This window comes from Amblyomma americanum, chromosome 4, assembly GCF_052857255.1.
Source record: "Amblyomma americanum isolate KBUSLIRL-KWMA chromosome 4, ASM5285725v1, whole genome shotgun sequence".
NCBI lineage: Eukaryota > Metazoa > Arthropoda > Arachnida > Ixodida > Ixodidae > Amblyomma > Amblyomma americanum.
The window spans coordinates 201,131,333-201,158,529 of record NC_135500.1 but is presented as its reverse complement, the minus strand read 5'-3'; the positions used below and the strand labels follow the sequence as shown (position 1 = coordinate 201,158,529).

The following is a 27,197-nucleotide window of genomic DNA, read 5'->3' as shown; positions in this document are numbered from 1 at the left end:
ACACAGAGGACGAGACGTGCCTTCGTGTGTCTCGTCCTCTGTGTGTGTTTTTAGCGCTGGTTCTTAATGCGATGGATTACAAGCGATCGACGAGCACATTCCTCGTATCTGTATAGCGCTAGACCACCAGAGAAACTACGGAACTCGAAGACACCACCTGTTTTCACGGTAAACTTTGGAGCGAAGGCGAGCCTTTGCCCGACATCCGGTGAAGGACATAAGATCGTAGAATTCGTTCCCCTCCGTCGCAAATCACATTAAGCGCGTGTCCGTACACTCCTTCTGATGAGTATCTCCCGGAGAAGCAGTGTTAGGCCTTCTTTCCCTCTGTGTGGTTCTGTGTCGGGGTGCATTTTCACCAGAAGATCGTTTCCAGAAACTAGTCCCACATAACTGAGCCCAGAAGCGAACCCAGCTTCCGTTGGCGTCTTCGGCGGTGCCTCGCGCCCCGGAGTCTCCCCCTGCGGAGCGGTCGGCCATCGGCACCGACCGCTTGTCCGGCGGATGTGCGCCGCGGCGGGGATTTCCTCCGCCGCTGCCGTCTGGCAACGGCCGATAGCAAGCGTCTCGGCCGCCGCCAGCGCGGGAACTGTTGCGACGGCCGCGGAAAGAACGAAAGCAAGGGAGGCGGCTTTAGACACATGCGACGAGACGCCCGTTGCTTGCTGGCTCGCCCTCCGTTGCGAAGTCGCCGCTGGAGCAGCTGGCACGCACTCGCCTTGATTAGGGCCGCGTGGCGAACTGACCTCGAAGAAGATAACTGCGAGGGCGACAGAACGCTGGGGAGGGCGGTGCGGGCGCCTCTTCATCTCGCATTGCGTGAAAAGGTGGCGGCTGGCTTGTTCGTCTGCTTGCGTGTATATACAGTCAGGCCGTATAATGAAACGCGAACACGCATATTCCGTACTTTTCTGCTTTGCAGCAATATATTCCTTTACAACCGATTCTTTAATATGCACTTCGGTAGACCCTTTACATCAATAATGCGAGTTGTATATGCAGCCAAAAGCGTGCATGTAAAACATTTTCTTTTGTGCGCCAGCGCTGTTTGCGTTTCATTGCGGCCTGACTGTACGTACTGAACTCGTGCACACACTTGATACGAATACAGTTTACTTTTGCTGACTTAGCTTCACTTTTTCCTTTTTTTTTGGGGGGGGGGGGGGAATGGGGGGAATGGGGCTGCCCTGAGCACATGCAAGTGGTATGGTTATCTCATTCCCGAACCGTTATTGTTTGCATTTATTTCTGTTATGCAGTCGCGATGTGCTGACCGTTCTCGCTCGTTCTGGTTGGGTGTGTGGTGGACCGCATAAAGGAGAATTCACCAAGTGTTTGTGTTGTCACTGCTAACAAAAGGCAATAACAGCGCTACCGCCAAAATGTGTGTTATGACATCTTGCTGTAGATAAAGGGAAATGTGATGTGAATAGGTATCGGTGCACGGAGCGAAGTTCAGGTCGATTGTGGATATCAGCGTCTAATGAGAACTGAGTCATTAGTGGATTGTGGGGCGACATAATTGTTGACTGCTCGCTGCTCGGTATAATATTTCGGCCGGCAAGCGGCTCAGGAAGATAATTTTTTTTCTATCCCAATCGGGACAGAGCTGCAGTGTTTCCTTTGGTGGCGTTGTTAATCCTGCAAAACACACTAACAGATAATCGAGCATGGACAACTGGAAACGATAGCTTAATGCAAGCTGCTGTTCCCAACCATATGCTGGCCGCAGGCACACCAGGACGAGGGAACGCACCAGCAATCCTCTTGAGAAAAACTTTTGACAGCATCCGGCGGAAAGGTCCAGGTTGGGCTGGGTTGCTCGGAAACTGGACTTTCTCTGCCTAGCGCACCATATCTCTGAGAAAAAGTAAGAGGAGAGTTTAGAGGGCTTTATACGAGTCATTCGTTCTTTATGTACAGCCATGAAAATGCAGACGCTTTTACCACGTAGTCGAAATTCATCCAAATCCCTTCACTACGGCGTCTGTCAAAGACTATGTGCAGCTTGACAGCGTTAAACTGAACATAACATAGGGTAACATAGCGCAACAAAACATGACATAAAATAACACGACATAACATAACATTTCCCTGCTGGCGACTGGCTGCGTTGCCGGCATACTTCATAACGTAGGCAAGACGCGGAAGCAAAAAAGCTGCTCATCTGCTCCTAATTACAGCGTAGCTCATAACCGAAGCTATTGTTGTACCGAAAAACGCAACACACGGCCAGAAAGGCACAGCCTCCTCTCCGTGCCTGTCTCGTTCGCGCATTTCTTTCTTCGCATCTAACCGTCTTGACCTGCAAGCTCTACTGGAGACCCGTGTTGCCGCTGACGCACGTCACAATCTTTCCACACCACCTCTCGGAAATTTGAGAAACATAACTGGCGCCGACAGTAGGGACGCGGTTCACGTCTCTTTCAAGCTAATGGCTATCGCACCGACGAGGATAGAGAGAGAAATTGCGACAGCGGACTGCGCAGGCCAGCAGCCTCGCATAATCGGAGCGGCGATAGCGAGAAGCTGGAGGCGCGTCAACATCGTCCACAAATGCAAACACCCGTGCAATACAAGAAATGGGGCGGAAGGAACTAATCCGGGAGAGGGCTTGCTAAGAATAGCAACGGGGGCCAAAAAAAAAAAAATACGTCCGCACTCAAGTTTGCCACTCGTCTTGAAGCCTTCTCTTCATTTTTTTTTCTTCCTGACCATTTTTCACCCTCCAGTGCAGGTTAAACTCACTATGTCGAGCGTCGTCTTTATTTAGCGCGGGCAGAGTCCTTTCGTTTAGTTACATCAAAAGACGTTCAGCAAAAGTTCAGTACTATATGTAGCGACGAAGGATGGGAAGGGGGGTACGTGAGACGGCCGAGGCAATGATTAGGTCGCCTCGCGTCCTTCAAGACGAAGCTAATGTTCTGGAAGTAAATTGTTGTGCCCTCGAACGACGCTCGGAGACTGGAAAGCGACGCAGCTCGGGCGATCTCGGCTCCACGGTGGCTCTTTACAGCCAATCGCCGGAACTGCATCGCGAGTGCTCGCTTCATATATATGGCCAGACCAGTCGTATTCACGCCCAAACGATCGCGCAGCTATTGCTCAGTCTCGAGGGAGGCTGGAAGATGGAAATTGGGGGGGGGGGGGTGTTGCGTGCAGCGAATGACCCGCGCATCCGACGCCTACGCCATCGTGCAAATTTCATTGCCGTCTAGAAACGCTGCTGCTGGGGTGGGCGGACCTCATGCAAAGATTAAGAGGCGTGCACTGACCTGTGTTTGTCGGATGGCTGCATAATTCTGATTACCATATAACGGCCGACCTGTTTCCCTCAGCCGAGAAAGGCGTGCTCGTGGGTGAGGTGACCCTGCGTATATAGTGTCAGGGCGCGGGAGGGCGGGGGGGCCTGCTCTCACAAACGTGGGCCCGAGGAGGACGCTGACTGAAAGAAAAAACAGCTGGTACTGTAACGAACGTGAATTGTTCCTGGTAGTTTGAAGAACGGATGCGAAGACGAAAAAAACAATGAAAAAATAAGTAGTAGTAGTAGTAGTAGTAGTAGTAGTAGTAGTAGTATAAAACATTTATTTCAAAAAGGTAGGATAGAGAGGCGAAAATACAGATTTTGGGTGGAGTCCTTGTTTCAGGACCCCAATGTCCACCGCAGTTGCTCTTGCTTGGGATATCAGCTTTCGCTGCGTCGCCAAGTCAGAGCTGAGCAGGGCAGACTCCCACTGTTCCTCGGAGTGATGTTTGTCTAGTTCGGGGGGCTTGGGACCGGAGCAGCCCCATGTTACATGGTATGTTGTTGGAATTCCGCAACACCAGGGGCAGATGCTGTCACATCTGTTGGGGAAGATGATGTGGTACTTGTGTAGGTTAGGAAAGGTGTTCGTCTGTAGTTGTCGCCATTCCCTCGCCTCTGCCGCCGTTAGCTTACGGTGTGGTGGGGGATAGACTTGTCTTTGTGTTCGGAGAAGGAGGAGGCGCTCGCCGTACGTAGAGGGGAGAGGGGTGAGGTCGGGTCGGGTCACCAGCGATCATGAAAAAATAAGAGAGGTGTTGTGATAGCGTTGTAGTATACCGCAAATTCCGGCATACTGCCTACGGGCTATGCATGCATAAAAGTTGCAATTTTTGGCTTTGCGGTCTTTTTAATCTGCCGGGTGTGGACTGCCCGATTTGGGAAATCTGACGTTTTTTTTTTTTTGATACAAAATGGAACCCTGCTACACACCGGGAACGGTGGTATGCCGTATATTACGCCAGACACAGAAGGGATTACGTATTGTTTGAAAATTAAAGCAGCTGTCTTCAATGAAAACACCGGTTCGAGATTATTTATTTTCAACTCTAGGTACGAAGTTCTTGAAAACTACAGATGCGCGTTCTTAATGACGTAGGATGCTAGCCTAGCTAGCGTAACGCGCGTTGCCGCTAGAGAACAACACAATGTGTCTAGAGCACTAGCTCCTAAAGACACGTGTGAAATCAGCACAACGCAAATTGCGGCATAGCGATAACAAACAACTAAACAGGAACCAAAGCGAAGAGAATGAACACGGAAAAACAGGCCGCTAATAGTTTTCCGCATACCGACCTAACATCTATACGTAGCGTTTCCAGAAGTAACTATTGCGTTACAAGCTATTTCTGTGCTATCATCGACCACCTGACAGATACATGACTTCTCTGCTCTGTCTACGTGTTGCAGGTCCGACATTGGGAGTGTCTCGGTACCTGCCACCCAAGTTGGACATCAATGGGTCCTACATTGACATTGCTGCCAACAGCACCCTGCGCATTACGTGCTACGGGAGGTACCCGCTGGCCTGGGCGCTGCCGCCCCTCGGGGTAAGTCGTCGAAATCAGCACCACGCAAAGTTCATTACTCATTATTGCTGCCTGCCAAACGTTGCGAGGGCCAACTCCGGAAATTGCGATAGCAAAGCATTCATAGTGAGCCCAATACATGAGTGAGCCTATGCAGGTCGCAGAGATCGATAAAGCTTGCTGACATAGTAGTGGAGAACACGATAGTGTCTATTGTTGTCACGCACAGCTTTGTGTTAATATTTCTGTGGCCACGCGCAATTTTCTAGTGACCTCGCCCTCTTTTTAGGTTGTGTTTTTTTTGCTGTTTCCTTTTATTTGTCACCCAACCCTATTCTCCTTTCTGGGCGCGGCAGAAGTTTCTTGCCCCAATATTAGACCAGCCTGCGCAGGTAACAATGGATGCCCCGATGCTTTTGGGCTCACGAGGTAACAAAAACGTAGTAGATACACTGGATTCATGTGTCCATCGCAGTTGCTCCTATTTTCATGATAACAGCCACAAATGATGCCCGGCAACCCCTCTTTCATGCTTCACACTCTTATCTTTGGCTGCCTCTTTGTATCGTGTATACGCCGCGGCCTCGGGAAAAAGGCATTTTTGCTTTATCATGTGAGAGAGTTTGAGTAATTCTCGTCCTGGGTAACTCCACTGTCATACCGTATGGGGTGCAGTTGTTCAGTCACTGGATGCGGCATTTATTTCATTACACTTCTGCACTGCGTTTACATTTTTTTCTTAGTGTGAATGTACCTGACAGATCCAAAGTCTGATAGCAGCCACTTGTTTGCGAGGTGCGGGCGTTTCGCTATGATGTCACAGCAACTGTTTACCCATGACTAAAGAGTGTTTTTTTCGGCGCAAACATGCAGTAATTGCTCACCTGAAAAATTATACAATGCAGTTGTAACGGCTGACGCCGTGGTTAGATTTTTTTTTTTTCCAGGTCGCGCGTGTTCGGCAGAAGGCTTCGTATCTAGAGGCAGTTGACCTCGTGATAAGGCGGGCATTTTTTGCTCGGTTTATATAGGACTTATTTTTTCTCTCATTCTCGCCATCTTGTGGCTCATTCCAGACCGTGTGTCGGTTTTTCGACGACCTCTTCTGGCCTGGTGTCGTAGTTTGGGTCAAGAGTTCAGTTAGAGAGGGCAAAATAAAAAACAACGAGAGAAACAAATCAACTTGTGGTTGCGAAATACGAACCTGCATGTGCGTTATATGTGTGTTCAAGTCAACCCTCTCGAATTCCGCTTGGCCCAAAGGTATATTTCTGTTAGGCCTTACAGAACAATACACAATTAAACGTGAACACATTAATGACCTTTCACTTACTATCAGAGATTTGAATTGTGAGACAAACGTCCAGTAAATTGGAGCGCTGTTTTTAATGTGTCCAGTTCATTCCATAAATGTCCTCAGACAGAAGCTGAAACAGTACTTCTATCCATATTCTTTTTCCTTGATGTTATATGGTTCTTTTGTTGCCGACGTCCCAAACTCTCTTCAATTTATGCTTTCTTCAATTCTAGGATAACGTCTCTCTGCGTTCGTCTGTCATCGAAGAACAGCTGGATGGCGTACGCCCGTTCAAGAGTGTCTTTGAGCTCAACACTACTGACGTCATGGACCTGGGCCGCTACACCTGCTACTACAATGGGACCACCGATCTAACAAACACTGGGAACGCCACGTCAGTTTATGTATTTGTCAACGGTAGGCCCTTTTATCATTATCTGCATGCGTGCACCAGCACTTCATTTTGGGGGCTCCCACGCAGGACATGTACACGCCTAATTGTAGCCGTTATAAAAGAGACAGTAGGACTTCACCGTTAAAAAAGAATCAAAGCCATAGCGCAAAGAAAAGAAATGCTTGCTCTGAAGTAATTATCTTAAGGAGCAAAAAGGCTTAGAAATTTTTTCGATCGACTTCAACATCATTTGACATCCGAACGTTGATGGATGTTTCTTTACTATATATATATATATATATATATATATATATATATGTGTGTGTGTGTGTGTGGGGGGGGGGGGGGGGTGCGTGCATGTTGCATATTTTTTATTTTTGCGCTTTGCTGCCATGACCGAAGCTTGCGCTGCAGACTGGATATAGTTTAATAACCATCCCCACTTTCTCGTCGCTGGCGCAGACGACTACTACCTGTTCCAGCCGGAGAAGCAGATGGACCAGCTGGTGTTCGTGACTGTGCGCCATGGACAGATGTCGGTGGTGCCCTGCCTGCCCACCCACTCCGGCGCCAAGGTGCAGCTCTGGAAGGACCTGGGCCAGGATGAGATGGAGGAGGTGTCCCTGGCGCCACACTACGTCGAGTTCGACCCCATGCGTGGCTTCATCATCTACTATCCGCACAGCTACTACGCCGGACACTTCGTGTGCAACGGCTCGGTGCCTGGCCGCGTCTACAACGACTCCTCCATGGCCGTGGTCTTCGTCTACCTGCGTGAGTGCGCGCCCTGGTCTGCTAGACGCCAGGAGTTGTCTGCTCCTAGCTGCTTTTAACCGCGCACACGTGACACTAAATACTGTGGGCAACGATAGCGCCAAGTGATGACGAGGGATTAATAATATCGGCTACACCGTTTAAGCGTATGTCAAGAAGCATGTGTGTGAGCTTTACGTCAACAAAAATATGAATGTGCCTGAGAGGCACCAGGAGTGGTCCCGAGCACGCCCTAATTTTTCGGCCCATTTTTCATTAGTTGCTACCACTGCGAAGGCAATGCTACTAACTAAACATCAGTGTTAGTAGTTCCAGATATAAATGCCGGTGCTAACCGGCCAAGTAGACGTGTCCTGGCGTCTGTAACGTCGAGTGCGTTCCACACAATGGATGGGTAGCGCGCCCACCCTACCATCCTGGCAGGTGGCAGCTAAATTAATGGTTCATAGTAAGAGGTTGGTCACCGAATGAACGCTGCGCGCCCTATAATCCAAAGGTAAAAGGTAAAGTGGTGCGACACCACTTGAAGGTCAACCGGCAACGCACGGCGAAATCGGCTTCACCTAGCGTAGTGAAGCTTTCGCTTCCAAAAAATCGGTTTTTGAGGGAATTTGTGGCCGCGGTAATTAATTTTCTCACATCTCGGTGGACACCCGAATGGCGCCGTAAGGGAATGGAGGGAGGTGGGATGGAAAGAATTAAGAGATGCCGTAGTGAAAGGCTCAGAAATAATTTCGACCACCTGGGGATCTTTTAAGTTTTAACGCGCACTGACATCGCACGTCACACAGGTGCTTTTGCGTTTCGCCTTCATCAAAACGCGGCCACCACGTCCAGGATTTAACCCGGGAACTTTAGCTCAGTAGCCGAGCGCCCTAAACAATGGGTCACCGCGGCGGGTCATCCTGCACGTGGCTAAGAATAAAAAAAAAAGGTCGAAAACGTTCCTTGTAAGTTGCCCAGATTGGCCCGGATCACCACGTATCGGCGTAGCGACGACAGGAACGAAGCAGCCGTCGTGACATGAAGAAGATACGGGGGAAAGGGAAACGTCACGCGGGCTTCCGGTGAAATCTGCCGATTTTGGCGGAGCAAATATGGTTGCTCCACAGAGCGATCCGGAACCGACGCCTGATCCCGATCTGCCTTTGGAACAGAAAACTCTCTCTTCCTTCCTGCCATTGGAATACAATTGCTCCAAACAGAGCAGAAAAACTTGATCCTGATCTGGCAGTGGAATTCAACATGTTCTTTTTGAGATAGACACTAAGCAACTTTTGGAGCTCACTACGTCTAAAAAGTGTCAACGTTACAGCTTGCCCGCTGAAACTTTCAAAGCGGGAGGGTTCGCACGCCATATATAATCGTCTGATGTTGAGTGCCGCTGACAATTTGGGGGGTAAGGTAGGTGATACACTGGTTAATAATAACTATAGTTGGTAGTGTCAGTCACTGGCTTCTGAAGACACATGTGGTGACGGTTTTCTTGACATCCTTATTTCGCCTCTGTCCCTTGACCCCGGCAGCCCCCGTGGGCATAGCGCCCAACGTGATGATCGAGAAGGGGAGCAACTTTCACCCGGTGCTGAACGACTCCTTCACGCTCAACTGCACAGTCACCGTGGAAGCGGGAATCATGTTCATCATGACCTGGGACTACCCCAACAAGAACGTGAGTTTTGCGTCTTAGTAGGCGCGCCGTGAAATTTACAATGCATTAGAAGCCCCATGGGGCCAGATATGTCGTCGGTCATAAAATTCGTTCATTGGCTGGAAGGCAGTGACGTCACCATACCGGGACGCGACGTCACGTCCGGTAAAGGCATCCACAGCTGCTAGTGCTATGGCACTGCCAACACATAATGAATTTAGCTGTCCCTGTAAATTTTTTTATTTTTCCTTCTCTTCTAACACTGAGAATGGAGGCCGGGTAGAAAATGAGGATAGTGGGTGATGGTTCTGCTAACATTTTGTTCTGGAGAGATGATTAGCCAATCAATTGACCATTTGCGGAGAAGTTTCTGCGCATGCGCGGTGAAGGCGCAGCTAGCGCCCTCTGTAGGCGATTTGGTTTTGGAAAACATAAGCTGGCCGTGCATTCCAGCGCTGTAGTGCGGCGACTGATGTGAGCTGTAACTGCCATGTAACTGCTACGCATTTCTAACTAAAGTAACCGCGCGTTTTCCAACAGCCATACTTGGACGTAATAAAAGCCGTGACGAGATACAACGCGCAAAAGACGAAACCGTTAATCCAGCACGTTTCGAAACGACTGTTCCTGCTACCTCGCCTATATCCGCTCATTCTAACGCTCCAGTGGCCTATTAGCGCGCAAAGCAATGCTCTATCGTATCAGCACAAGCCGTGATTGAGATGGTACAACGGGCCGTTTACTATAATCAGTTAAGTGTGGCCTGCGGCAAAAGGTGCTGCATGAAGTTAGCAGAAACTCCTGCCCTATCAAGGAAGTGCGAACATAAATGTCTGTGCGCATTAGGAAAGTGCATTTCATTATGCTGTTACACTCGCCCGCACATATAGGCGCACATTCATGCACACTTTCATTTGGTCATTCGGCGTTCCGGTGAAGTAGTTGACTGCAGGTTTAGCCACACATGGTCATTTTTCAGGCTACAACCCGAAAACTTCTCGTTTCACCTCGTTTCTAAACGGAAATGGGGTGTTCTCCTCCTCTATCATCACCTTTCGTTAGCAAATGCGCGTTTCCGGTGAAGAAACAACGCTAAAACAAGTAAACAAGCGCATGTGAACAGATGAAATCTACCTTTGCACATGCCTGCTCGAGAACCCCTTTCCAACCAAAGTGCCAGCGGAGCTTCCCTGTTTGCACGGCAGGAGGCGCTAGCTTTTTCGCAGATGGTCCATATCATGCATGTCGCCCCAGAAAAAATTATTTGTCCTGCGTAGAGTTTCAGATCAGTGTGTTATTTTTCATAAGCTGGTCCCCGGAAAATACGAAATATTGGAGGGATTAAGGGTACATCTTCTATGATAGGTATAGTCAGATCTTTTATGAAAGGTTTCAATAAATAGTAGATTAGATAGCGTTACCGATTTTCTGAATACTACATGACGATTTAGTACTATTTCCACCGCTTGCTCGCATTTGTGAACTCAATCGTGAAATTGAGTTTTTTCTATCTTTTTTTCCAAAAGACGTATTTACAAGGGCGCTTGCTTCGCAGTGGACACAAGCTGTAGGCTTCTGCTGCTTATTTGCGAAGTCAGCCTAGTATGTGATTGCTCATATAGTGGCAATATAAAAGCAAAAGAGAAGAAACCCTTATAAAAATGGTCTATACACAGTTTATAGACTTCTTATAGACTCCGTTGCCTTCCTGTAAATATATATTTTGTCTATTCACAGTCTATAGACAAAAGTCTATTAAAAGTGTATGGCCATAAATGTATAGATTGTCTTTAGACTGTTTATAGGATTGGTAATGACTGTTCACTAGGGTTTGTTCATAGACAGCATATATTTTATAGACAGAAGTCTATGGACAGTCTGTGGACTGTCTAAAGAAATTTTTGCAAAGGAAGAGAAATCTGCACATAACTCAGGTAAATGGAGCGTAGCATAATTATTGAGCCAGCCTCAAATGTCGAATGAGGCAGCATCAACATATGTAGAAAGAAGCATTGAGAGAACAAATGCACAGCGCAGCCGCTGCGGTGGCTCGATCAGTATCCACTGCGTTCGGCTCTCGAGGACGATAGCGCGGGCTCGATCCCGGCCGCCGCAGATGTGTCTTAATGGGGGAAATGCAAAACCGCTCCCGTTTTCGGACGACTTTCCGAAAGCCGTGACAGGGCCCGTTAATAACGCAAGCCTACACTTTTTACAAGTGCTCTTAGTTGTAACACGTAAGGTTTATTGCCAAATTTTTCTTCGCTACGAGGCCAGTTTTCTATCCTATAAAATCTTGCGTGAGTATCAAGGCATCGTAGAAAGGCACCAGCCGTATCTAATTTTGGGCGATAAGCACAAATGAGGAAGCCTATACCTCAGGGATCACGAATGTGAATGTGGCCAATGTGCGCAAACTCTGAAGATGTAAAAAAAAAAGTGAGGTTGAAGCCTGAGTCCGCAGGAGCAACAAAGCTACTAACTCTGCTAGAATTTATTCTGTCTGCGTCGCATAAAGTTCATGAATAAAAACCAGCCGGTTTTGTTTTTTTCCCGGTGATTTGCGTCCGATAGTGGCATATTTAGTGCAGTTCAAGAATAGGTGAATTGTGAAGCAGTTCACTAAGCTGTCTGAATATGCGACAGCAGGATTCCTGATGCACTTTGCTTATTCAGAAAACCAGAAAAAAATGGAAGCATGTGAGCGTGCATTGCTTTTGCAGAAATGGCTCATTCCGCAGATGACTTAGAACAGCTAGATAGCCGACAGAAATACACGCCGCAGTGCGCTGCACCACGTATATGTTATTTGTGTGTGTTTCCGCGAAGATTCGTTTACATCGTCTAGTAATTATAGCATGAAATTAAACCGAACTCCTTTACACAGCTGAGCTGCACGTGAATAAATCAGGCTGTGTTAGCATAGATTCTATTTTTGTCTTTTCGCCTCTTCCAGAGTTCCCGCATCGAAGTGACGAAGCCTGTCCGCCAGAGCAAACCTTTCGGCCAGGAGCGCTTCATGCTGTCCGTGGTGACGTCACAGCTGACAGTTCGCGACGTGCAGAGGAGCGACGAAGGGTTGTACACCTGCTCCTGCAGGGACCATGGCGGGAAGACGTACAATCACTCCGTTTTCGTCTCCGTCTACGGTGAGACACTTGCATCCACTCTTCAGGGCGCTGGCCACGTATACCTGACAGTGGAATAAGTGGGGAATATATTTAAACTTGACCAGGGGTCCCGGTACATAAGGTCTTGGTTGGATTACCCGTTGCAAAATGTTGCACCAACTTCGTCACCATTGCACCTTTCAGCTTCGTAACTTCGTCCCTACCCTCTTTTAGAACAGGGGGAACAAGTCTGAGAGGTTTTGTTTTTTTCTTCAAAACGGTTCCTTCAGTATAATCTCACCCTATTATTTTACCAGACGCTACCATCTTCTTTTTGTGAAAACATAGCACAGTGAAGACACGGACGACACAGATGTGGATGGGACAGGCGCTGTCCCTGTCCTGTCCACATCTGTGTCGTCCGTGTCTTTTTTGCACTAATGCTTTCTGAAAACTATTACCAACCAGCTCAAACCAAGCTACTATTGCTACCATGTTCATCAGATATGACTTCCCAATGGGCACTGAACCTTCCTTGAACGTCCTGCAGACATGCTGAACGTCCACAAGACTTCCAAGGGAGTTTCAATGCCCGTTGGGGACAGTAAGCGTCGGGCTCTTGTTTGCGATTACTACCTTCTGCAGTGCGGCCTTTGGGGTGGTCATCCAGTGTGGGCGCACAGGGCGCCGGCATGAAGGGGACGCCGACACTGTCGGGAATGAAGCATTACGTTCGACTGACTCCGAAGAACTCACAAAAAAGATCAGTCAGTGCCGCTGTCCTTGCCATCGTCTCCGCATGTCGCCTGTCCGGAGAAGCACGCTACTGCCAGCAACAAAGCCAGCGGTGCTTCTATTCATGCCTCTAGCATTGGCTGGTTTCTTATAAAGGTTTAAATCAATTAGACAGCCAATATTTTCACTTTGTTCGTGCTCGGAACCTTCTTGAAGAATAACTGCCCAACATACACAAAACCTCCTCAAAATCTCCCAGAAATAGCCCATCAGGACATTTGGAATCTGCCCAGGTGCTCATTTTTCCCGAAGACATCCAAAAAACATCCCCACAACTAGCCGTGTCCAAAAAGTTGTGCGTCCCAGGGAAAGCCCCCAAAGGTTAACGCTCAATTTCTCGGCTCTGGCTCAATACAACTATTTCTTCTTTTTCATGCAGACTTCAGGCATCTAAGCACACATATGTGCCAGATTTAAGGCACATGCTTACGTTACAGGTGGTGTAATACATCTGTCCACTCGCGTGAGTGCATGCTGGCTAGGCCATTCGGACTTACCTGTTTACATGAAATGTGCTTTAACATGGTGAAAATTTGGGCTGGTTGGTGCATGATCTTGTGGCGGGAGCAGCGTAGCACGAGACAAAGAAAGAGGCGGGACATGGCACTGAATAACAACAATATATTTAATGCACGTTCGTCGAATATATTCATCTCGCTTGTATCAGAAGGAAAAGAAAAAAGCATGAAAAATGCATAAGATGTACACGCAGTAAAATATTAAGACATCGCATACAGGTAATCAATTTCTCTGTCACAAAGAGCTATTGAAGGTATGCAGACGCATACGTCTCTCTTTTGTCGGATGTTGGAGGCTTCTTCAAACTCCCTGGTCCGTTGACCAAAATATGACGAGATGACCACTGAGTTGATAAGCTGCAGAGCACATTCATGCTCTCTGCAATGTTTTGCTAATTCTCTGCTGATGGCGCCCTTTAGGGATCTTTTGTGCTCTCGAAGCCGTTTATTCAAACAGCACCCTGTTTGACCAATGTAGGTGTGTTTTCACACATTTCACATGTTATTTTTTCCGGTGCTTTTTCTTGCATTGATTTTTTCTTTGCTCGCTGTTGACTTTGGCGCACAGGCTTCTCAACGCAGCCTTCTGTCCTGCGCCTTCTCACGGCTCAGCGAACGCTCAAACATAGGCGTTACATCCTCGTTACACCCCCGTTTTAATTTCTTGTGACTAAGTGTGGAGATAAGACTGCGTGGAGCCGGATGGAAAGGGGGGATGTCTTGAGGTAGGAGCCCTGGCGCGCCGCACCCATGGTAAAGCAGACCGCGCGTGCGGCACAATACGGCGTGGGAGGCGAGATCAAGGTGATCAAGGCACAAGTAATCCGGCGGGAATGGGTTGGTAGTCAGCGACGCGAACACAACGCAAACTATACCGCTGCGACAGGACGGCTATGTAGGTAGAGCATGTTAGTCCATGGGCACTCGGAGCAAGAGTCTGGTGGGCCTCCGAAGAACTCTCCCGCCTATGACCGCAGTGGACGCGTCCACGCTGCCACCAACAACACGCCACAGTCGTCGGAGGCGCTGAAGAATACAGAGTGCGTGCTAGGGGTCGCCCATTGCTTTGAAATCCGCTGCCGCGAACGACGCCTGGGCACGCCGAGGTGCGCGGGAAAGCTGCCATGAATCCGTAGCTACTAAGTTCACGACAGCCCAGTGATGAGAGCAAGAGCTGCCGCGCGCTGGGGCTTGAGCGCGAGCGGCTAGGGGCTGCGCGAATACGTGTGCGCAAGATGGTTTCCGTCCAGCGAGGAAGCCGGGCGAGCGACGGGAAGTCAATACTGCGCCTCTGCTAAACAGCGGCGCAACGAGGACTGCTGGCAGTTGGGAGATGCCTGCAGGGACCGCCGCACCGTGTTGAAGTTGGAAACACTATAGAAGACGGGCACGTTGGTGATCGCCGCTTCCGGCGGTGCAATGAAAAAGCAGACCGCCGTCGCCGGCCTGCTGCAGCATGGAGCCGACAGCCCACGAGGGAGATGCGGTGTTAACTGGGCTTCCTTCGGCTGTTCGAACGAAACTTTGATCTCTCAAAACGGCAAGTGCAAGAGCAAAGCCTTCTCTCCCCGTAGCTTTTGGCTCGAGGAAGAGAAAAAAGGGAGCGAGGAGTCAATTTATATTTTTTGTTGAAAACCATTGGTCCCAAAAACGTTTTCCCCAGTTACCTTTCTGGGACTAAAATGCTATTTGTTTTGTTTCTGCTTAACACCCTCAAAAAAACTTTTCTAGACCATTAGTGGCCGCTCTGCCCTTTTGCTTGTGTTTCTGTGTCCTGCCTCTACGGCCCGGAAATGTTCGATAAATGTTGTACTGGGACTGGGACATTCCATCCTTTCTTGGTGCACATGGGGAGGTACTTTGTTTGCTGGGTGAAGTTGTCTGGAAATGCAACTAAACTTAATTTTTACTGATAAGCCTCCCTTCGTGCTTGTTTTCAGACCATATATCAGCTGTTTGTGATGTTAGCAGTCTGTGATCCGCTGGGACCTAGGTATAACCTAGTTCGGAATCATGGTGGTGACTTCTGGCCGGCGCTACTGGTTCGCGGTCTCCCTTCAGGCTTCAGCCATCGAAATACGCAGGTCATGTTAATGAACTGTCAAAACAATTTTGTTTTTATATCAGGCGTCCCCCAGAGGAAAAAATGAATTGAGAAATGGTAAATTTCAAGAAAAGATGAGTTTGATGGCTGAGGGGGGGGGGGGGGGGGGTTGTCACGGGCGCTGAATGAGGTAAGGCCAGCCCTCACCTTCTGTATGCATTTTTCGCTCTATTCCCATTTTATTTATCCCTGTCTGGGAGGCTTTGGACATGAAGGATGCAGACAGTGTCATGTCTTACAATAAACAGCCTAGATGCGATCGCGGTAGGGTAGGCCAAGACGCAGTTATCGAGAAATTTCGCTTTCTTCTCATTCGGGTTGGCAAATTACTGCGACGATCGAAAGCGCCTCTGTTTCGTTGGCCGATTCCGTTCCTTCCTACGATCGTGAAATGCCGGCTTGCCTAATTGCAAATGCAAAGTGGGCGCCACTGTATTCCTCTTTCGTATTGTCCTCACCAGAAATTTATTATGCAAGTTTGTCGACTCCGCTGCCGCTGTTATTTCAAGGAGAGCGAGCATAAACGGTCATGTTGGAAGACAGAGATAAGCAATTCTGAAAACTCTGCTCCCCTTTTTGACGATAATACGCGGGCGGCCGGGAGACTTTTTCTTTGAACGTAACTCTTAGAAGTTGCGCCACCATAGAGAATGTCCGGCAGGCAGGCAGAGAAAGCCACGCTTCGGTACGTGGTTAGTATTCGCCACCACGGCAATACTTATCAGCCCATGTGGTGTGGTTCGCGACCTTTGGCTCTAAGCCAGTTATGACGCCCATATATTTGCCGGTCGCGAGTTTCATCACACAAAAAGCGTGAACTGGTCTGTGGTCTCATAGTTTTAAAACTTTGCTTCATCATGTTATAGTTTTCACTGGAGTCACTTAGTTAAAGTACAGTCTTTTGCTTTAATCGATTCATCATTCAATTCGTACCTGAGTGCATTGAAGCTTACAGGATAGTAAGCGTATGGGCAAATTATATGAACCAGCTCATGCATCAGCAAGACAAAAGGATTTCGCTAGATTAACGGCCTGAGGGGCGAGTTGGTGCATGATGAAATGAATGGCAGCGCAACAAGGACACTAACAAGAAAGAGACACCACATGCGCACACTACCAACTGTTTATTACACGGAAAAGTGTTATAATTTAGTTCGTTAGAATTTAACACGTATCTGGAGCTAGCTGCATAATCACTGTGCGCAAATATTTCTACAGCGCAAAAGAGTTTGGAAACGTGAACATCGACGTGAAAGCCAGTACGCCATTTCACTGATTAATCGATACGTTGATTGACCAGGCTGCCTACACTGGAACCGTAGCTCATGCAGTGTACTTCATTGCGAGATTATTCTTAGCGCTTGAAAATGTTCTTAAGAAAATAATATGTCATCTTCTATCAATGCAGATACAATATAAAAAATGCGGCCTCGTTTCTCCTATCTGTGTACGACCAGATATGCCACGTTTGAGCGCGTACGTGGAGGAATGATCAATGCTTGTGACTGTGGACAACATGCGATGATTTCACCTTTCGTGTGCGCAGAGTCCGAGCAGCTGGCTCACGTGAACCTGACGACAGACCTGGACGCCTCGGAGGCGCAGGTGTTCCCCGAGGGCGGCACCTTCAAGATGGTGGTGACCGTGGAGGCACACCCGAGCTTCGCCGATACCCATTTCTGGTGGCGTAAGGACGGCGCGCTGCTGAGCGATGGCAGTGATCTGCGCCTCTCATACCACGAGCCCCGCGCCGTGCTCGAGAAGGCCAATGCGCACTTTGATGACAGCGGACAGTACACGCTGTACGCGCGCATACACAATGCCACCTCCAAGATCACCATCAACGTCAGCATCTCCTGTGAGTAGCTATCGTGTTCATTTTTCTATCTCCTCTAGAGACAATTCGGCGCGGCGCAATAGAAAGAGAGAGAGAATAGACTTCAGAGAGCAGGCTGTTATCTGTTATGCCTGTCGCACGATGACCCCATTTCATCGATGCCACAGCAGCGCGTGCAAGAACGCATATAGAAATCACTGGCTCTGTCTTCCGAGGGAAGCTAATACTTGGAACACTATCTGGAAGGATGCAAAGCTTATTCTTAAACAGGAGCTCAAGTGTGTCTTTACCTTTCACCACTTCTCTACAGAAGGCATTTATTTGCACACTTTCAACACTGCCAATTGGCTGTAGTGTGCATATGATAGTGCTTCTGATATAGTCCTGTAGACAGAAATGTCAGGCCGCCTTGATTTAAAAAACACCAGGGTCGAGGGCTTCGATTTTTTCACGGGATTAAGTGTTCACCCATAAAAACAGCTTTCTGCGGATACTTCCGTTTTTTCAGACTTTCAGACTTTGCTCCATATGTTTCCTTATTTCCGATCCCCCCCTTTTGCAGCCAAGCCCGTGGTGGCGGTGGTGAATGACACGGAGCTGTTCGCGCACGGCGCAAAATTCACGCTGGTGTGCATGGTGAAAGGCAGCCAGCCCCTGCGTGCCTGGTGGGAGTGGCGCGAGTGTGTCGAACCCCGTGCCTGCAACGAGCAGAGTCCCAGCGGCATCTTCAAGAACCTGTCGGCGCACAGCCACCATGTGAACAGCCCTGGCGACAGCACTCCGCTGGTGCGAAGCACCGAGGGAGTGCGACACCGAAACCTGACGCTGCGACTGCGTGCCCGACAGTCGGGGCTCTACCGATGCGTGGGAGTCAACTCGCTGGGAACAGGCAGCAGCATCGCCAAGTTCTACGTCACCAGTGAGAGCGCGTTTCCTGTTGCTGGGTGTTATTCTCCCTGCGCCCATACCATAGCTCAGTGAAGCTTCGAGACGAGCAGACATTCGTCTGTAATTGCGAGTGAGGAAAATCAGAAAAAAACGGTGAATTCATTATCATCATCGCCGAAAAATGGTTCATTCCTGTTTGCAGAACAAATTACGGTCATCAAATGATAGCAAACACCCTGCCATGACTACTAAATTCTTATTTAGAAGTTGGAATTGACATGTCAACTTTAACACCATCGGAGATCATCTCTCTTGTAAAAGCGATCATTTGAATAATCGCGATACATGTAACTGTGTTGTTTTGTTTTTCTTTTGTAAACGTGTGTTTGCAACCCATCTGCCAATATTTAAAGGGGGCCAAATACCGCTCAAGCTGCCCACAAGCAGCTTTTACCTTGACCTCTTTCATTTCCTTGTAAATGGACACAAATAAATGAAATGCAATGAAATCATTATCAGTAGCAGCAGCAGTCTGACTGGTCAAATGTTTAGGGGAATCCCCCGAGGTGGAGTAGATTTGTAATAAGGACTCTGGACCAGTACAAATTTTTCTTTAACTACGAAGTTTCTGAAAAAGCTGTATAGCTTTCCTTTGTAGCTGTATGGCTGCACTCAGGTGGATGTCAGTAAGTAGTTACTCCCTTATTACAGCGGTCTGACTACGTCTACTGCAGGGCAAAGGCTTCTCCCATGTCTTTACAGTTAACCCTGCCATGTGCAAGCTGCTCCTACCGTATCCCCACAAACTTCTCAAAATCATCCGCCCACCTAACTTTGCCGCCCCCTGCTACGCTTCCCCCCACTTGGGATCCAGTATTTTACCCTGAAGGACCAGCGGTTATCTCGCTTCCTTATTACGTGCCCTGCCTAAGTCCATTTCTTCTCTTGATTTTAACTAGGATGTCATAAACGCGTTTTCGATCCCTGACCCACTTTGCCCTCTTCCTTTGCAAATGTTGTTCTCGGCTGAGAAATTCATGCACTGCAAGGATTCTATTCTACATCTTTGTATCTTTGCAAAAGGCTGCAAGAATGGTTTCATCTGGAACATCCTGCAAACGCAATGTCCCAAGAAAAAAAAAGGAATTCAAAACAATACAAATTGTAGGACCCGGGAACTACTATATGTGTTTTTAAATCCGTGAGAGAATGGGACGTTCGTTATTGCGTGTTGAAACGTATTCAATACTGAACCACATATTTTCAAGAATTGCAAAGTGCAACACACAGAAGAAATGCATTAAAGTAGTACTGACATTGATTTTTCAGTTTCCAGTGTGCACGATGGTGCACATTCAGCTTAATTTGCAGGTGAACGTTGGGATGGTCACAGTTTCGTACTCCAACGTCATGCAGATGCCAAGAACGGCTTAGAGATCGTCGCTTCGGATGTAATACCAGTGGATCAGGACAAAGTGTGGCTGAGTTGCCTGGCCAGCCAGTTCAAGTACGAGAACCTGACCTGGGGTTGGAAAGCGAAAGGCTCCCCAGACTACTTCAGCCTCAATGCGAGTGGTAAGTACACAAGAGAACAACCTCACCTTTGTGCACAAGGTGGAATTGATAAGAGATGAAAGCAGGGAAACCAAATAAAATATCACCAAATAGGTAGTCCAACTGCATTTTGCAGCAGAAATTAAATAAATAAAAAGATACAGGCCTGGCCGCAGAAAACTGGTGTTTTAATGTGACAGCGTTAAAGGCTCCATTGTCCAGAAAATCTGGTGTCGGCGTTGTCACCGTCGGCATTGTGAATGAAAAATCACGAACATGACTCTAACAGGTGTTGCTCAGAGAGCAACCTAGGAGGCAGGTAGGCCACTTAGGTTACGGGACCTTGAGGCGTCATCACAACCTGCCCTCTGGATAGTGAGCAAACTGCCACCGTGGCAGGTGGCAGTTGAATTCATCATTGGTAGATTAGCAAGAGCAACCTGGGCCGCACATGTCCATCCGCTGGGAGCACCTGCCATTGCAGGCCAGTGGCACATTGCTTAACCGCTGCATCTATGAATCTATGATCTGTGAATGCATATTCGAGGATGACCAATTCTTTAATTGTCCCCTTCCAATTTTTTCATCCCGGCTTTGTCCTCCTCCTTGTCTCTATAGTTTTATCATCCTCTTGAGCATATGCTGCAAGGTGTAGTAAAGTTCTTTTCAAAGTGAAACTCTAATTCCAGGCAATACAGGTCTGTTTTTGGCAATACAGCTTCCAGTCTATAGTGTGTCGGGCTGTCTTCTAGTGAAAATAACTTTACTATTCCAGGCTTCTTTTACAAATTGTATTTGTGAGACATCTGAATATTGTAAAGTACTGTTATGAAGAAATTGAAGGCAGTGGTCCATTCCTGTAATGCGTAGCAAAATATTTGTTTTAAAGTTTGTCCATCGCTCACATGGAGCAGTTAAGACGGCCATAGAAAACCAATGGGGAACATTTTTTACGATACCAAAAACATTAATAGCAAAAAATTCAAGCCTGCCGAGGGGAGATCACTGGATATATTGATTGCTGCAGTGAAATCTTGTGATGTGCAAAAAAATTGCGTTCATAAACTGTTTCCCATTTTAAAATGTGCTTGTCCAGAATTTTTGGGTATCGTGTTGGGCGGATCTATTTTCTACTTGCCGAGTGCGTTCATTTTTACTTTATCACAGCATGGTTCACGCTCTTTTGAGGCAAAGTTTTCTTGCTGTACATTTATCAAATTTATGCTCTGCGTGTTCATTTACAGCAACGCCTGGTTATGCCTCAGCGTGTAGAAGCAAAAAAATTTCAACGCGAAGTTAATGCATTACTTTAGCATTTTTAAAATTTGAGCTTTCATATTCATTGATGCTTACATGCTTGCACGACTGACTACGTGTCTCAGTAAAAGTAATTTGCTTCGTAGACACATTGAAAAGCTAGTGTGTTCTGTGCCATAACGTATTTTTGTACTGATGCAGATGGTCTGGAGATCAAGAAGTCGTCGACAGCATTCTCCGACAACCTTACTCTCTACTTCAACCCTATTGGGCGCAACCAGTCTGGCAATTACGAGTGCATTGGCTCCATCCGTGGAGAGAACACGCACCGACACATCGAGTTCGTCAACATCGCTGTGCGAGGTATAACGGGGTGTCAGATCTTCCTGCAAATTTGCAGTGCCCGAGGGTCGGTCCTAAAGTATCTTTTGGCTTTGCCGGCGCTGTACAGCTAACTTTCTAGTAATATGAGGGTATCGGTTACCAGATGGTTGTTCAGTGTGCAGCGGTGGTTGTGTTACCTTAGCAGAACAGCTGAGTAGACGACGCTCCAACTGGCAAGCGTTCTTTCCACATCAAATCAAATCAATATTTATTCATCTTTGTTTAGCACATGAGTTTTTCCTGTCCAACCTAAGCACAGAGTGCTTGTTGGTTACTCAGGCAGTACAGTGAATCACCGAATGTGTACAAAAAATTACACACAAAACAATGACATTAGGCACACTAGTACATGCATATTATGCAAAAAATTACGTATACATATTAACAAATAGGAATACAACTCGAAAAAAGACTACCAAGAATGAACAGAGGACATCGTAACAGCTTGAAATGAGCCATATCTAAACAAATCTAAAATCTGAGGCAAAACAGGGAAAGTAGAATAGAGCATGCAAGAGGCCATCAGTGATCTATCTGCAAGGATGAGCACCATTTTCTTACTGCTTTAGTCATTTTACGTTCAGTTTTGAAATTGAAAAACTCGTCACCAAGTTCATTGAATATTTGTGGCACATAATGTCTCCTTATCTTTTTCCTATAATGTGTAAAGCATCGTGGCTTAATATAAGTTTCTATCTTTCTTAAGGCAGCATTTTTCTTGACGGGCATTTCGAAAGAGTTTGTAAAATAATCACGTGTGAGCACTGTGTAATAAAATAGTTCCCGCATTTCTAGTACACCTAGCCTATTGTATTTTTGCTCCTTATTAACCTCCTCCAGCATAGTACCATAAGTTATACTGTTTACAATACTTTTAATTATGAAATTTATGGTTCTCATTTTGTGATCAGAGCAAGTTCCATACAATGTTATGCCGTAGGTTATAATAGATTCAGCCAGCGCTTTGAATATGATGTGCCTTAGGTGCATCGAAGTCTTACCTCTGAGGTTGTACATCATCGCAGACACGGCTCTAAGCCTGTTACATATATACTGCACATGATTATTCCATGTCACATGCTCATCAATTATTATTCCGAGATATTTAACTGAAGGTGCAAACGGTATGACATTACATGTGTACGAATCACAATGCGAGCCATGTAAAAAAGGCCGCCACCGTCTGGAAGACTCAGTTAGGGTCCTTCGCTTGTGCGGATTTCTAAAACAGAGAAGCTTCGTTTTTGGTGATTTAAATATATATTGAATTTTGGGCAAGCCAGTCTATCAGCTTGCACATATCCTGCTGAAACCTTTTGCTCCCAGAATGAAGATCAGCGAATTCTAGTGCAAGTGCTGTGTCATCTGCATACTGAAAAATTTTTGAGGTTAATTTCAAAAAACTTACTTCAGAGACGTACATATTGAATTGTAATGGGCCCCCCTGATAGAATTGATGAAATCGTCCCCTGAAACCCATGTTTTCCAACTTTTGTAATATTAATACATGATCAATAGTATCAAAGGCTTTTGATAGGTCTAAAAATAGTGGTAATGTAAGGTGATTGTTTTCTTTTGCGGTGTTAACGTAATCCAAGAATTCTTCTAAGAGCCTAGTTGTATTCCAGTCCTTTGTGAAGCCGTATTGTGCTGGGTTGTTTAAAGAATATTTCTCACAAAAAGACTGCGTAACGGATGCCACGTGTTTTTCCAATATATGCACAAAAGCAGATATCATAGAAATCGATCTGTAGTTTGTGCAGTCATTTCACTTTCCGCCTTTATACACAGGCCTCACTATTGATATTTTCAATTCTCTGGGCATCATTCCAGTTTCTAGTGTGGCGTTTAGAATTTTGAGAATCACACCTTTTAATATGCTAAAGTTGCAGTACAGATCGCGCACACGGATCTTATCAAAGCCTGCATGGTTGATTGAACATCTTCATCCTACTTATGATGTTCCACAGCTCAGCCTCTGTTAACTCGGGAAGGTACGCTGTTTGTGCGCATGTTCATATCGGCTTGTATTCTAGACGTTTTGTGCCATGAGTGACGCGCAGCTTATCTGCACATGCGCAGTAAGCATGCGTGTAATTATCCATTGCAGTCCTGTATGAGACGCTGAAGATACATTTGGTCGACTCTACATTGATGTTATTAAAAACACGGAGAGCTCTGCAGAATAGTGATAGTGAAGCACACTTATTTAAAAATAAGTTGGAGTTAAACAGTCTGGCTAAACTTTATAAACATGGCCCGCACTTATTCGAAGAAGTCAAGCTCGGTCACCGCCCGGCATGCCAAGGTTAGCAAATGTGGTTTTAACGAAAGGGGAAGTATACATGGCAGCAGCTTGGCAGAGCTTTCTGGATCACTGTGCAGCTTTTGTATCCCAAAACTGGGCTGAGTTAGTACAGCATCCACTGCAGCAGTGGTCTAGAGTGTGAGAAGTCGTCAGCCGACTCAGTGGATGCCCTCTGGTCTGTTTGCTCACCGCTACACAGACATGCGTCCTCCCGAGTTCAACATGACCACCCTGCGGAACGACGTGGTGAGCGACGTGTCGTACCTCGAACTGTACTGCTCAGCGAACGGCCTGCCGGAGCCCAGCATCTCGTGGTTCAAGGATGGCAAGCCGCTCAACATGACTGGCCGCTGGCTCATCAAGCGCAAGGTGACGCCCCAAGACAGCGGCTTCTACCAGTGCCGGGCCGAGAACAGGGCCGGGGCCATCTACGCCAACACCACCATCTATGCCACCAGTGGTGCGTATGCATGATGGGGCTTTTCTGGACTAATTCGCTTGCATTGTGGATTCGCTCAAGTCCACGAGCTTCGTTTCACTAAATAAAGAGGAAGGTGTATAGCTAGGGCGAACTTAAAAATCTCATATTTAGTGCCACAAAATATTGTGGGCATTTTACATAACGCGACGGGCTCTTCAATAGACAACTTGAAGTTTTCTCTGCTTTCGGTTCAGTGAGTTTGGTGGTAGAGTGCTTTCTTTGACTCAGTGTTGCCTTGACGTCATAGGTGAGCTCTGCGTCCCCGTGATATTAGGACGGTGTAGCTGACAGACAGCACAGTCTTTACAGAGCATTACGATATATGAATAACTGTTTATACTTGTTTCAGGAGTACTGGCACATGGCATGAGTAGCACCCAGATAACTTGGATAAGCGTCGGGTTCACGGCATTCGGCGTTTGCATCCTCGTCACCTTGTTCTTTTTCTGCAAGAAATACCGCGCAGTTATGGTGAGTAGGAACAGTTGTGTCTAGCCTCGATCGACGAGTGTGCAGCGAGTGACTGTTGAGTGCTTACCGTTGTGTGCAAATTCTTTTCGCATCACGCAGAAAGAAGAGAAGGAGATGGAGTTATTGAACAAAACCCTCTTTGACAAGGGTCAGGTGGACATGTTCAACCCAGACCTGCCGCTGTGTGAGCAAGTGGAGTTGCTGCCATACGACCAGCGTTGGGAATTCCCCAGAGATCGCCTCAAGCTGGGTACGCGCACAGCACAAATATGATGTTCTGACGCGAACACTCATTGCCTCTAGTTTCACAGGCCATCAGAAAAGCCGAGAGTAATTGGAAGAAAGAAACGCCTGCTGCAAAGTGGGCTACTTGATGATGGCACAAGGACACCACCTTGATTATACTTTCTTCCCTTATTGCTATCTGCATCTGTAAATGTTGATTCGAATATGCTGTCGAGCAAAGAGAGCACCACCTGTCTTTACTCTAACCGCTAACAAGAGGTGCACCATGGTTAATGCAACCCTATTAATAGCCACCCACAACTTAACACTGTGAGTGACGTGAAGAGCCAGCAGATTCTTTTCCTGTGGACTACCGTCGTTTAAGTGCTCCACCGGAAGTGAGAAGAGCCACTTCCAGCTGTCCACAATTCAGTGCACCCGATAAGTATCTGACCTATGCGAAGGATTCAGGGCTGAAGTCGGGAATAGAAAACCGTAGAATGCAGTTAGTTTTAGCGATTATGTCGGTGGTGAAAGCAGTATATTGTGTTGTGCAGCCAAGGCAGTCTAACACAGCCTGCTTCATCACCTACAGGTAGAACCTTGGGACAGGGTGCATTCGGCCGTGTTGTCAAGGCTGAAGCCATTGGTCTTGGACCCAACGGACAGTCGCTTACAGTGGCTGTGAAAATGCTCAAAGGTGAGCCACTACGTGTCAGTGTGGACATTTCTTCTCTTGTGTAAATTTGTGATACCATATTCTCTAATATGCCTCGCATTTATTGTTCGTAACTTTCTTGCATTCCTCAGAACGAGCCGACATGTCTCAGCGCAAGGCGTTGATGGCCGAGCTCAAGATCCTCATTCATCTTGGTCGGCACTTGAACATTGTGAATATCCTCGGCGCTGTCACCAAGAATGTAGCCAAGGGTGAGGTTCATTGCCACTTTTATGTGCAACTGTAGTGCTTGAGCTTGAACTGCTTAGCAAGAATGACGGGTCAAATATTGTGCAGCCTTGTTGTGAAGTGTAAGTTTCATCGGCTAAAATGTCCTCATTAGCTTGTTGGTAGTTCATAGAGCAATGAAGAATCTTAAATTTGATGTGAACAACGGGCAGGGAACAAGACATCGCAAGGTACTGACATTGAACCTGCATGAACTGGTTTAAAGTAGGTACTCTGGGTGTCGCGATTGTCCCTTCCGATTTAGCGTTGCTTGCGTGCTAGTTTAATGCCCAGCAGCTGTACTGCATAAGAGGTGGAAACGTTGACGAAACAAAAGAAGAGCGCATTGCCAATGCTCAGGCGGGAATGAGTGCATTCATAAGTGCACTGTTGTGCGTGGTTCTGACAGCACCTGTTCTGCTGCATACAGGTGAATTGATGGTGATTGTGGAGTACTGCAAGTTCGGGAACCTGCGACACTACCTGCTGAGGCACCGTGAGCGCTTTATCAACCAGCTGAACCCTGAGACTGGCAAAGTGGATCCGGACATATGCTACAGCCCTAAGTCCCCGACTTCGGCGTCGCCCGGGTTCCGGTCGGCTTGTGCTGCCTTTGCCATTTCGAACCCCGTCTACTGGTGAGGGCTGCACTGTGGCTCGGACCAGTGTGATCAAGGAGATTGAATTTACTTTGTGTGCGCTGTGCACACACACTGCTAATCTTTAGCAGCTTATTATAAAGGGTTATTTTTTTTAACGTTTGCAGGTTTTTATTGTAAGAGCTGTGAGAGATACGTTGATGCGGTGTATGCAGGTGTATTATAGAGCAAGGTGAATGTTATTCGTTCTCGATATTGACGTCACTAGCTTGAATCAAGTGGCCGACAAAATTCTAAATCCAATTTTCGCTGCAAGAAATGCATCTTTTGCAGCCGAAAAACAATCATTATAGCAAGAAAGAGTCATAAAGTCGATTTTTGCTAAGAACAAAATTTGATGAAATTGTCTTCAGTGCCCCTTTAACGCGCAGACAACACTATAGTTACTCGATAGGGTTTGCTTACCTCTTGTATGGTGCTATTCGTCTGCACCTCCACCACGGCACTATCCGTTCTTGTCCACGCATAGGAGAGCAATTGTTGCGTGATAATGACCTAACTCTGATGCTCTGTGTGCATGAAAAAAAAAAAATCTTGTTGCGATGGAAAGCGGTGGGGCAAAAAAGAAATTACTTGTGAAAGGTGAGGAGGCTTGTCTCATTTTTTTTGCGCTTCATAGGCATATATACTGTAGATCTGTTTGTCATGTCTCTTTAGCTACTACCTTCACTCTAAAGCTACCACCTTCAAACTGATTCTGACTGCATA

At 47.1% G+C, this 27,197-nt stretch overlaps 1 protein-coding gene across 2 annotated transcripts in view; it reads left to right on the top strand.

Annotated features, from left to right (window-relative positions):
- Nucleotides 1–27,197, top strand: part of LOC144129064 (vascular endothelial growth factor receptor 1-like) — a 90,208-nt gene that overhangs the window by 55,302 nt on the left and 7,709 nt on the right. For both annotated transcript variants that reach the window (XM_077662953.1, XM_077662952.1), the window contains exons 2-16: nt 4,718–4,857; nt 6,367–6,550; nt 6,990–7,301; nt 8,828–8,973; nt 11,909–12,101; nt 17,026–17,337; nt 17,879–18,235; nt 19,621–19,779; nt 21,217–21,378; nt 23,907–24,167; nt 24,538–24,659; nt 24,759–24,909; nt 25,480–25,584; nt 25,695–25,814; nt 26,261–26,468. In XM_077662953.1, coding sequence (XP_077519079.1) covers nt 4,718–4,857; nt 6,367–6,550; nt 6,990–7,301; nt 8,828–8,973; nt 11,909–12,101; nt 17,026–17,337; nt 17,879–18,235; nt 19,621–19,779; nt 21,217–21,378; nt 23,907–24,167; nt 24,538–24,659; nt 24,759–24,909; nt 25,480–25,584; nt 25,695–25,814; nt 26,261–26,468 — 2,932 coding nt within the window. The remainder of the gene's footprint in view (nt 1–4,717; nt 4,858–6,366; nt 6,551–6,989; nt 7,302–8,827; nt 8,974–11,908; nt 12,102–17,025; nt 17,338–17,878; nt 18,236–19,620; nt 19,780–21,216; nt 21,379–23,906; nt 24,168–24,537; nt 24,660–24,758; nt 24,910–25,479; nt 25,585–25,694; nt 25,815–26,260; nt 26,469–27,197) is intronic.